The sequence below is a fragment of the Corylus avellana genome, chromosome ca5 (genome assembly GCF_901000735.1).
Source record: "Corylus avellana chromosome ca5, CavTom2PMs-1.0".
In the NCBI taxonomy this organism is placed as follows: domain Eukaryota; kingdom Viridiplantae; phylum Streptophyta; class Magnoliopsida; order Fagales; family Betulaceae; genus Corylus; species Corylus avellana.
The window spans coordinates 17,815,274-17,828,473 of NC_081545.1; the positions used below are offsets into that span (position 1 = coordinate 17,815,274).

General features: G+C 33.4%; 1 protein-coding gene across 1 annotated transcript; it reads right to left on the reverse strand.

The window, feature by feature from the left end:
• Nucleotides 1-5,200: 5,200 nt before the first annotated feature.
• On the reverse strand, nt 5,201-8,747 carry LOC132181432 (trifunctional UDP-glucose 4,6-dehydratase/UDP-4-keto-6-deoxy-D-glucose 3,5-epimerase/UDP-4-keto-L-rhamnose-reductase RHM1-like). The gene is made up of 3 exons (XM_059594645.1): nt 8,662-8,747; nt 6,049-7,636; nt 5,201-5,951 (listed from the first exon to the last, which is right to left on the reverse strand). Exons 2-3 carry the CDS (start codon nt 7,621-7,623, stop codon nt 5,487-5,489), a joined length of 2,040 nt encoding a protein of 679 aa, XP_059450628.1. The 5' UTR covers nt 7,624-7,636; nt 8,662-8,747; the 3' UTR covers nt 5,201-5,486.
• Nucleotides 8,748-13,200: the final 4,453 nt, after the last annotated feature.

Sequence of the window (13,200 nt, forward strand, 5' to 3'; positions counted from 1 at the left end):
GTTCTAGTTGGATTAGCGGTTTACAACAGTTTTATTTCGAAATTCAAAACAACAGTTTTATTTCGAAATTCGAAACAACAGTTTGTTTTCAAAATTCAAAACAGCAGTTTAAATTTGAAATTTGAAATTATTTGATCTGTTTTAAGAGATAATTGATTAATCTCTAATAATATACAATTCTCTTTATATCCTTATCTGATTTTTGAAATTTAAAATAATTATTTCTTTTTGTCTCTGATTGGAATAGAAAATCTGAGAGTATTTTTGGATTTTAATTTCATTTGTGCATAACGCAATTAAAAACATAGAGGTTTTTGGGGCTCCATTTTATCTTGGAGAAAAATTTGTCGTAACCCTGTTACATACCAATTCTGGTGGGCACAAATATTTTCTTACGGAAAGTGACATTGTGACACACTTTAGGAGCATTTCATTTTCTGTATTTTCCCTTATTTTTTATAACACTATATCTAGAGCATCGCCTTCCAAAAAGACATTGCGTAGACTGAGATCTCTACCAAAAAGCAAAGCCTTCCATGCTACAAAAGCCTATGCCATTGTGGGATCAATGATACATATCTTGGGAGAGAACAATGTTTCCAAGACCTTTCCCTCACTGGCTCTAGAAATCGCTCCCACATCCATCAATTTTCTTGTTTTATCAATATTCGCATCCTAGTTAATTTTGTACACCCCACGGGGACGAGCCTTCCACCTTAGTACAATTTTATGTGGCATCCTTAATTCTTTGCTTTTCCCTTTTATTCAAACTTATAAAAATCCTCCACAGCCTCTGTTGCATTCATCAATTTATGATGGGGCAATGCCCATAAAAAATTGAAATAAGATTGTTTACATAGTTTTATAGTCCATTGAAATAAAAATATAATGATATATTATTACTTGGCATGCTAGATCTTGATAAGTTATGGATATGATAATCTAATTGTGTAAATGTGTTCTTTCTTTAGAGCTTAATATGCAAGTAATTACCAACAAATTAACCATGTTCATCAACTCTCATGAGACCCGAAAACTTTATCCTATTATACTATGTTCTGCATTAGCACTACTTTGATGCTCCGATGTTCCGAATATTTAGAAATGCATTTACCCGCCTTACTGAATTTTTTATAAAACACACGTTGTTTAAAAATGTCTTAAATCATTTTTTATAAAATCCAAATATCAAATTTAACTTTTATCTTCCAACCGAACGTTCGACCCTAGACTACCGAACATTCCATGAAACACTAGCCTCGAACGTTCTCCTGAGGATCATCGAACATTCGATAAAAAACCCTAGAACTGTAGTACAATAGTACATTGAATGTTCGGTAATAGTACACTGAATGTTTGACGATGTTTGAAAATAAAATTTAATCTATTTACCCCTTCTTCCAGCCTTATCCACCCACCACTATTGAGGATTGTGCCCTAAATCCCAATGATATTATACATGTGTTGACATTCAAATTGTTGTAATGAATATATATTATATTCACTGATTCAATGATTTGAGCATATATCATATAAAATGTCTTTTACATACTTATTACCAAAGTTCATCCTATTTGTTATGCATATGAAAGGTCCTAAGATTACAATGAATATGGCTATGGATGTGAGTAACTTGGTTATCACACAAGGTCTTATTTTATAATCCTTGTATCCTTAAATATATAAGTTCGCAGTCGGTAAATGAAACTGGGGCATTCCATTTTGAGTAAGACTGTTTCACATCAAATCTTGGTGATCTACCTTGATCAAGCGAAGGTATGACTTCAGATTGATGTGTAGGTGCTGAGACGCTAAGGCACTGAACAGACCAAGTAGTTGTCTTTCCACAAAGATACTGTCTATAAGGAAAGACAATAACTCCTTAAAGACTACTTAAGACTTTGATTCTAAATCCTAATGGAATTGTGGACCCAAATGTTGCATATAGGTTACTTTGATGTATCAAAGAGTAAGACCTATCATCGGTCGAAATAACCTTGGTATGTTGGGTAACCACATGTAACATTATGGAAAAGCTTTTCCCAAGAGGGAATCCAAATCTTTTGTCAAGGAACAAAGGGACAAGAAATTTTCCCTTGAGACTGATTTTATGGATTTTATTCTTAGAGTCTTCGGCTGAAGCATTTTGGTTGGCATACCAAAATATATACTTGTGTTTTCACAAATATGAAAATAACGTAAAATCAATGACTTAAGGATAAAGAAGTAGCGAAATTAAGTGGCAGTATTCTTAACCTTAATTCTGCTACGGAATATTTCATGGAGGAATCATAAATTAACGTTGAGCAAATCAAAGAGATTAATTGTTTTAAAAAAAAAAATTGAGTGCAGTCACAATTGTTTAATAGAATTAATTGTGATTAAAATATTTTTGCGTAATAAATGTCAGGGAGAAATGGTTACGGATATATTTAAGCAAATAATATTTTTTTCCTTTAGGTGCCTCACCAAGCTAATGAAATTTTACCATAATAAGGTTTTCTTATTTATTGGCTAAATTTTATTTATTTAAAACATGGGATAGATGGTAATAATGCAATTGGGCTTAAGATAAAACCTAAAAACCTAATGGGCATGGTGGAACACATCAGGCCAGGGAAAATTCCCTGGTCTGGCCCTATGCGTTGGAGACAGAGAAAGGGCCTGGAATTAAATCTCAGGCCTAGCTCCCAAGGCATGAGGCGCATGGACTAGGAGAATTTCTCCCTGGCCCATGTGGCAAGCTGCATGGGGCTAGGGCATTGCCCTGGCAGGCCACATTGTTTCAATCTAAAGCTCTGTTCCCCTACTTAGTATATAAATAGAGAAGAGCCTCAACTCTCAAATCAACTCATCAAGTTCTCTTGATAAACAATTTTTAGAAACACTCTGATAATTATTAGTTCATATGTTAACTCACAAAAAACAAAAGTTTAAGATTTGAAGAGCCAAGTAAGAGCCCACACTCTCTTGGTTATTATCAATCATTGGTAAGAAGATCTAGAGATCTCATCGTTTTCTTGAAGAAAGAACTTGTTCTTGGTGTTCTTGAAGAAAGAAGAATTTGTTATTCATGTTCTTGAATAAGGAAGATCATGTTCTTGGAGAAGCAAAAAGAATTTTTCCCAAAGCCAGGAGTGGCCGTTGATATCCAATTAAGTGTTCTTCGTTCTTGTGATTTAATTTTAAATAGCAATTGTTCTTCATGTGTTCTTCATAAAGAGTTCTTGGGCATAGGAATTTGATTTTTTCCCGACGCAAATATCTCATTGGCAATCCTATTCCCAAAACCCACTCAAATATAAAGCCACCTCCACAACCCTTCGAACACCATCACGACCCCATGCTGCACCACCATCAAATTCTTGAGAGAGAGTAAGATATGGTTGATTTTGATCAAAAACCATCGTCTCTAAGCCTTGAAACTTAACTCATTTTCATATTATTTACATTCTACCCACATGATTTGACATGCTTTATACAAGTTTTGAACATGCTTACATAGTTTAATAGACTTTTCCTTCTTAAAACCAAATAGTTTTCAAATGAATCATGAACACACCTTTGTTTTCTAATGTTTGACACGTTGATATGATTTAACATGTTTTTATTGACCTGTTAGGAGCTTTGGTTGGAGTAGAATACGGTTTAAGTAGGATTTTTAGGGTTTTGGTTGCATTCTTGTACTCGCTGAGCGTTCAACCCTTGATGACTGAATGTTCGACCATCATGGACCGAACGTTTGATAGTGCTTAGAATTGTGTAATTAGGGTTTAAACGATGATTTAGCATTGCATGCATAGAGTAGGTTCTCGAGGTACCATGAATAATATCAGACTATGTTTCACAGTAGCAAGGAAGTTTGAGATGTTGGAATCTAAGGATGATCGGATAAGGGAAGTAAATACTTACAACTACTTTAAATAAAATGTGTGATATGTCAGCTGATTGAACATGCGTATGTTATGAGCCTATTATTTTTTATGAAGATGAAAAAATGTTTAATTAAATGAATAATAATTGCATCGTATGACATAGTACATCGGTATGTGCGATATAATGGTCATGGGCTTACTACATGGGCTTGATGTAAAGCCCCCGCTACGTTAACCAACGTATAGTTAACTCGGAAGGCCTCCCAAGACTCATTCACTAAGTAAATAAGTCCCAAGTGATCTAACTAACAATCACAGTAGAAAAATTCTCAACTTAAACTAAGATAGCACATTTAAATAAATCAATTATTCAATAATTATCTTGAGCAAGAACTAAATCTTCCAAAATAATTAGACTTGAGTCAAATGGTAATATCCTCAAAACATCAATATCAAAAGATACTCCAAATGGGAAAAGTCTCAAAACATCATATTCAATATCTAGTCTTAACCATATAAATGAAATAAATAACATCGACCAACTTGCACAAAGCATCCTCGTCATTACACTCCCACATCTTGAGTAGCCATTCGGAATCTAAAACCTCAAAGAGAATCTTATAGCTTTAAACTCAATTAGAAAAACATGTGATAAAAAAAGAAATATGGGTGTAGGAAATTGGGTATAGAGAGGTGAGAGTGTGTGTAACATTACTCACAAAATATGATTCTAGAGGATGATGCTATGGAAATTGTATATGCACCTCGAAAGGAAAAACAGTCACAGAGGCGTTATGGTAATCTGATTGAGGATTCGAAGACATAACTAAATAGCCTTCATTAAGGGTATGTGAATCTATATGGCATCTCATTGTTTAGTGAAGTCGGCTCTCCAACAATCGTGGAGCAAATTTGGATGAAAAAATATTATACTTTTATTCATGATATTGTAATCTATGAGAGTATTTTTTTTGTTTGAAATTTTTTATTTAAATCCTTAAATTTTCATTTTTTGAGAGAAAAAAAAAAAAAGAAGTTAGTTTTCTTTCCTTCTTCCTTTCATTTTTTTTTTTAATTATTATTATTTTTTTCTTATCCTCATTTGTTAGGAAAAATGGTCGTTAGGGAAAGTTGTTGAGGTTGAGGCCTGAGGTATTGTTTACAACTACATCCCATGCGCCACAATAGACAACAGATAGAGCTTTCAAGTGACATTGCCCGACTTTATTTGATGGTTCACTATAACTATTAACTTCAGACTTGGGATGTACGAAGTAACTTTAATAAAGATTTAATCTGAATTTCAAAAGATTTAAAAAAATAAAAAATAAAAATAAACAACTTTATTAAGGTTCAAAAAATAAATTACAAGTCCAGCAGGTGGCAATGTACATTATTTAGATATTCTGAAGCAATTCAGAACTCCTTTTAACAATGCCAAGATTAAATTAACAAACAAAATTACCTCGGGGGACTTATGGTAGCTATAGCCAATCATTAGAATAATGGAACTAATAAAAATGAAGCATATGAATGATGAATAACAATGGCAACAAGCAGAGAAAAAGAACGCAGAAATTGGTGCTTAGGCCTGAGTTCATGATATTATGCTTATTTTGAAACTCCTCCTGCAAAACTCTTCCTGTTGGGCTCAAAAACGTACTTAATCAGAGAATCCTTGATTGATAGCAGCTCAGGGAATTCTTTCTTCAACTTGGAAGCATCCATTTCATTGTTGCTGCGAGGGGCAACTATAACCTTGGCCTGTTCTTCCAGTGTAAAATTACACCATGTAAATTTGGGGTCAATGTAGTTCTTGTACATTTCCAGAATCTCATTGTGACTCACAACACCAGGATTTGTGAAGTTCCAAATGCCCCTGCAATTCCTTTTGGCCATTTCAATTGAAATGGGCAGTAGCTCATCCAAGATAGTCATGCTGTTTGGAATGTCAACCACTTTGCTATATTTTGAAATCTTGGTGATGAAGTTACGTGGGTTGCTGAGGTCAGACGATATCGGCATACGGACTCTGAGAGTGCAGACATTGTCATATTCTCTCAAAAGCTCTTCAACCTGGCAAAAAGATTGAAAAGGAGATTAGAGTTGGCAGGTTTATTACGAAATTTTCAAGACGAAAACGACAATTGAAATGGACAGTGGAAGAAGTTACCATGGCTTTGGTTTGGGAATAGAAAGAACCAGTGAAATTAGGCTTGTCTTCCTCCTTATACCCAACTCCAGACCCTAATGGATGTGCAGCATCATATTCAAAAATACAGCCAGTGGCATAATTCATCATTAGGAGGCCATGCTCCCTGCAGACATCTGCCAAGGTTAAAGTACCGACAACATTGGTTCGGATTGTCTCTGTTTTATGAGTTTCACACCAATCCACATTAGGTCTGCCAGTCACTCCAGCAGCATTGAAAACATGAGTTGGCTTAACACTCTGAATATCTGCCAAGAGTTGTGACCTTTCCTCCAAACGCCCCCTTCCATACTCGAATGCTATCCCTTGCTTGTCGCAAATTTTCCCAAGAAGGCCCCCAATCCACCCTGTTCTACCATAAATCAAGAACTTCAGAGCTGGCTTCTGAGTAGAGGGATTGTTCTTTGGAGCAGGAACAACCATTCGGCTCTGATTAGGATTATTTACTGCAAAAGAGAAAGCAGAATTGCTAACATCAGGCCCATCAAACTTCCTTTCAATTCCAGGAACCATTAGCATTCTTGGATGTGGGAGAAGAGCTCCGGAAACATCACCCCACCAATCAGGATTGTTGACATACCACTCCTTGGTCTTCCTTAGACCCTCTTCCCATGAAGTTCGTTCGAACCATCCCAAGTTCTTCAGCTTCTGGTCATCCAAAAAGTATCTCTGGTCATTAAAAGGCCTATTCTCTACAAACTTAATATACTCATCTGGGTTCAAAGAGAAAAGATGGCAAATTTCCCTGGCCACATCAACCACTCTCCTTTCTTTCTTTGTACCAATGTTGTAGACATGCCCCACTTCACCCCTGTGGAGAATGACTTCAAATGCCTCCGCAACATCTTCACAGTAGAGATAACTCCTAACATTAGATCCATCCCCATGAATTGGCAAATGCTTTCCCTTCATGGCCAAGAGGGTGAATTTCGGAATCATCTTTTCAGGGAACTGGTTGGGCCCATAAACATTATTACCTCTGGTAGTTATCACAGGTAATCCATATGATCGTCCATATGCCATAACAAGCATTTCCGCCCCAGCTTTAGTAGCAGAATACGGATTCGTTGGAAGGAGCTGAGAAGCCTCATGATTCCCTACAACAGCATCCTCATCTGTCTCCCCATAAACCTCGTCCGTGCTCACATGGATAAACCTCTTGATTTGGCCAGTGACTTTGCAGGCCTCCAGCAGAACATGGGTGCCATATATATTGTTCTTAGTGAACTCAAAGCTGTTGCCAAAGGAGTTGTCAACATGAGTCTGAGCTGCAAAGTGCATTATGGTATCGATAGACTCGGAAAGGAGGATGAAGTTGACAAGATCAGCACTCCCAATGTCTCCTTTGATGAACTTGAAGTTGGGGGATGATCTCGAGGGTAGCAGGTTCTTCATATTTGAACAGTAATCAAGCTTGTCGAGGACAACAATGTTGTAATTAGAGTAGTTCCTGATGAGCCGGTTGCAAACATGGGATGCTATGAAGCCAGCGGCTCCAGTGATTAGGATGTTCTTTGGTTCGTATGTAGCAGCCATATCCAACCAGCTTCTACATAACCCAGAATAAAAAATCATTGACTTAAAATCTCAGATTAAAAGGCATACAATAGATAGAGTATACCCAGAAGATTGGAGAAACATACAAAATCATCAAGAACTACGATACAAAATCACAAGTAAAAATTGGAATTTGGCACCATTTCACTCTTCTTAAGAATAGTTTCAAAAGAATTTTATTTTTTGGGATCTGATCTTAGGGAAAAATTAATAACCTAGAAAAAAAAAAAAAAAAAAAAACACTAGAACTGGGGTGTGAAGACATGACAATTCCAAAAACTGAAAGAGACAAACTCCCACCAATAGAAATCCACCTCAATTTGCTTCATTGATCACAGGAAATACTGCACTTTTCTTTCTTTCTAATGGCTCTATTCATCTCAATTCACAGTTTACTGTAAAAGTTAGGTAGCACTTATCATTTCCCATCAACTTACTTCACCTCATATTTATTTTTCCCTTGGGAAATACATTTCAGAATGATAAATTCATTAGGAAAAACAAAACTGGTAGGAAAAGAAAGGGCCTTATTCCGGAACTATTTTCCATTGAAACAAACAAAGCAGTACAAACTTCGAACAGTCCGAGCAAAATCCAATGGAAACATAAAATATTGTCTCTTCTTTTCCCCTTCTTTGGACAAGTGATCCACTATATCACACTAAAAAAAAACAAACCCACAAACTCAAAATCACCAACATCCTTATCTATCACCAAAAATCCACATCTTCTCACATCATTTTGCAGAGAAACAAACAGAACCCAATAAACACAACGTATATAAACACTCGGATCTGCTGGAACACTGCCAAAACAGAACCAAATCCCCAAACCCCAAAAAAAGACAGATCTTTACATAATGAAATCAACCTACACACAAATTTATATATAACCAAGTGTCACTACAAGAGCATTGCACTTACTTCTACAACAGCAAAAGCAGAACCTGAGTGACATTATCAGACTTTAAACAACCCATTACAAAAAAAAAAAAACGAAGGATAGAGAGAAACTTACAAGTTTTTCCTTTTTTTGAATGAATTTAGACAATGCGAGGAAGAATGAGAGACCCAAAGAGAGAAAAGAGATTTGTAGAGAATGTGAGGAGGGAAGGATTTAGAATGGGCTATTTATAAAGAGAAATGATGCACTTATTTTAACCTTTTTACATAATTGTTTTTCATTTATAAATAATTTTTAATAATCCTCGTTAGATTTTAATAAGATGCATTGCACAGAAAATTCTTTTATTCCATTTCTTTTTCTTTTTTTTTTAAGGATTTTAATTTTGTGGGGTCCCGACTCGCGAGGTAGCTGTAGCCTGTGAATTAAAATGTGGACACGTAACTTCTTTTTTTTTTTTTAAAGAAAAAAGATTGGACACGTGTTGATTGTGACTGAAAAGACCGTGGCTGGCCCACAGAAGTTAATGGGGGACCATGTGTGTCACCATCTGACGCATGCAAAAAATTCGTGACACGGACTCTAAAACAACACCCTGCCGATACGTAGGATGGTTATTACTTATTTGAGTGGGTCATGCTATTATGTCAAGATTCATATTGTCTGTTAAAGTTTGATAGGGCTTTATTAAAAAAAAAAAAAAATTATAAAAAAATCTCTCTTTTATTATTTATTTATTTTTATTAAATTTTTATGAGTTAATATTTAATTTCTAATGCCTCACAATTTATTTTTAGATTTAAAACTAAAACTTAAGGGTGGAAGGTTAACCCTTTAAGGATGTTATCACTTAAAATGGATTTTATCAGCCTAAATTTAGTGCTAATACCTCAAATTTGAATTTTTCTTTAATATTTCTCTTCTTCAATTTAAAAAACAATTTTTTTTTTTAAAAAAAAAAATAAATAAATAAAGAGGTGTCTACGCTATCTCAATTCTATTTGAGTAGGTGGATATGAATACTTAGAATAGAGAAAAAATAAAAATAGAAAACAAAAACAAACAAAAGAGATTCGAAGTACCTTTAGATAAATTTATAAATAATATTTTAAAAATAAACTATTTAATTAAGAAAAACGAGTTTAAATTTGAAAATAGATGAATTTGAATGTGAAAAAAATATGGGTTCAAGCAGTGTGAAAATTTAAAATATTGGATAAATTAGCTGTTTTTTTTTTTTTTTTTAAGAAAAAAAAATTATCTATATTAAAACAACCTAAATAAAAAAAAATAAAAAATAAAAAGCTTGCCATCTATTGTAAGACAGAATATTAATGTTAAACAAATAAACTTTTTTTTACACATCATTTTCTTACTTTAATATTTGACATGCCACGTGAGATTTCATGTATAAATTAGAGTCTAGGGGTGGACCTACTATATGTGGATCCTTGGCAACTCAAAGAATTTAAAAAATTCTCATAAAAATATTTTTATTTCTTATATTATGGCCTCCACAATTGGCAATGATTTATAACAATTCTATCTCAACTTTTAAACAATGCGGCCAAGTGCCACCTATATACAACAAATGCCTTAAATTTAGCAGGGAAAAAATTTAATATCCAAGAGGCTTTTTTTTTTTTTTTTTTTTTGGTAGGCTGACGATAGACCGAAAAATCCCAAATTATACACTAAAAAAAAAAATAGTCATTGCTTAAATAGGTTGAATTAGGTCTCCAAGGGGTAGCTCAATCGGCTGTGGATCACGCCTAATAAAGCGGATGTCACTAATTCGAATCCCCTCTCCTCTTTTCCTTGTGTATATATGTCAAAAAAAAAAAAAAAAAGGGTTGAATTAGGTTATGCCCAGATTAAGATAATATTAATAGTATTGAAATTTATTAGAGTGGGAGAAACTTAAGTTGGTAGTGTGAGAATTAAAATATGAGATTTGAATTCTTAAAAATGCAGTTACGCGCTTGGTAAAACCGCAATTTAGCCTTTAAAATTGTACATTTTAAAAAAAAAAGCACATCTTTACATGCGATTTGAAAACACAAATTTTTTGCGTTTTTAAATCGTAATGTTTTAAAAACGCAATCATGAACAATCAATTTTTTGTGATTTGGTTTAAAATTGCACTTTTCATCTATGAAATCACAATGCCAAATGCGCCCTAAATACTAATTAAAATGCAACACCTTGCTTTTATATGGATAGAAAATTCCTCCAAATTATATTGGATTTTTTTTTATAAAAAACAATGATTCTATGAAATTGTTATTTGTCAATTTTTACAGGTATTGTTAAAAATGCATATGAAAATCATATGCTTTGCATATACGGGCGTACACACATATTGAAAGATTATATATATTTATGTATTTAATTATTTATATAGGTTTTCAAACTGCACACAAAAAAATCTTGATTCCATATATGAGGCTCAAGCTTCAAAAAAAGAGGTAGGCGGAGTAATTTTGTTTTTAAATTTTGTTAAATCACTAATTATTGAGGTGAATTTAATAATTTAATTATTATTCTAACACTCTCCTTCACATGTGGGTTCAATCTCGCTTTTAATAAGTTAGGCCAAAACGTAGAATATTTAATTGAAATGAGGGTGAATGACTAAGAGTCTAAGACAAAATTCAAACTTAGGTTATTTGATTCTGATACCATGTTAAATAACTAATTGTACTAAAAGGAAGTCAAACAATTCTATGAGGGCCCATTTTGAGGGCTAATTGAGGACCCATCAATGTTTTCCGGAATAGGATCATCTCGATTTCAAATGAAATAGAGAGTATCAATTTAGTATAAAATGTGGGGCTATATTGTAAATTTGGTCATTCAACTTTAATGTTAAGACAATATTATTTATCATTTTACACTAAATGGATACTCTCAATTTTATTTGAAATGAAGAGAAAGTTTTTCTTACAACAAGGGCATGTCACATATAAAGAATCATTTACTTCTAATTTGAAGAAAATTTAATGAATATTTTCAGAAGTTGTGAACATAATGTAACTCTTAACAATTGGGAGCAATTTATAATAATTACAATTTTAAGAATAAATACGAGACTTCAAATTTATAAATGTTCAACTTCTCTTTTCTTTTTTTCCAATATTGAGTTAATTGTGATGGTTTTCTACAGGCTGGATCTGGACGTTTTTGAAAGAAAAAAAAAAATGCTTATCGCTTGTACGCATCAAAGATAGGAACTAGGAAAGAATGTAATTCATTTTTCATAACCAAACCTCTGGGTCGTTTGCATGAAAAGATTGATGGAAAATCACATTAATATTAAAGAATTTCAATAATTGTTGAATAGACTTATCAAACGCAGAGCGGATTAATTATTTATGCCCCATGCACCCTCAATTTTAAATAATTTTTTTTTTTTTTCTCTCTCCCAAAATTAGACACCCAATTGTTAAAAAGGGGCATCAAAAGGGGTAGTGTCACTACAAAAAAAAAAGGGAGATTTTTTGACGTGTCTACAATAACTCATATTTTGGCACATTACTTATTGACATATTGATTTACCATGTCACAAATTAGTGATGTGGCAAACTCCACACGTCAATAAATAGCAACGTGTCAAAGATTGCCACGTTACTAAATTTAAATTCAATTTAAAATTAGAAAAATATATTTAAATTATATCCATTAGTGACGTGGCGAATTATACCGCATCAGTCTTGTAAGTAGTTTAGGGTTTTTTCTCTCTATATAATGATTGTTTTACTTAGAATTAAACAACTTATTGTAGAGAAATTAAATTGAATTTTTAAGGCTTTAAATGTCATATATTTTGGTTTAAGTGTTGCAAACTTTACTAAACTAGTAATTAGTTTGTTTCTGTAAGAGATATATTCAAACCCATTAAACTTTTTATAAAATTCTTGAAGTTGATTAAACTATTAATACTTCTTAGTAAATTATCGGCTTATAATTATAATAAGGTGCTGAATTAATTATGCAATGCTTTCACAATACGAAAACTTAACATTGATATATCAATAAAGTCTCGGAACAATAGTCGTTGAGCCCGGGGGACAAGTAGTCCCAGTTGAGAGAGAAATTTCCCTTGAATTAATGTCCGGTATAGAGGGACTTTTGTCCCTGTATAGGGAGAAACTTTTCTCCTGGTGTAGGGAGGGAACATCCTACATCATAATACCAAGTTTCTTATGAAAAAAATAGCGATAGCAAAATCAAATCTAGACCGTTGAAAAAACTACAGACAACACTTAAACAAAATCCTACTTATTTAGACCTTTCATTTGGGGTAGGAATTTAGCTTAGGTGTTAAAATAATTACAACACATGCAAGAGAATTTCTCCCTGAATAGGGGGAAACTTTTCACCCTGTATAGGGAGAAACTTTTCTCCCAGTGTAGGGAGTGAATGTCCTACATCATAATACCAAGTTTCTTATGAAAAAAATAGCGATAGCAAAATCAAATTTAGATCGTTGAAAAAACTACAGACAATACTTAAACAAAATCCTACTTATTTAGACCTTTCATCTAGGGTAGGAATTTAGCTTAGGTGTTGAAATAATTCCAACACATGCAAGAGAAAAAAACATAGAAGAGAAAATAAAAAAATGATAGGATGATTTTTTTCTATTATAAT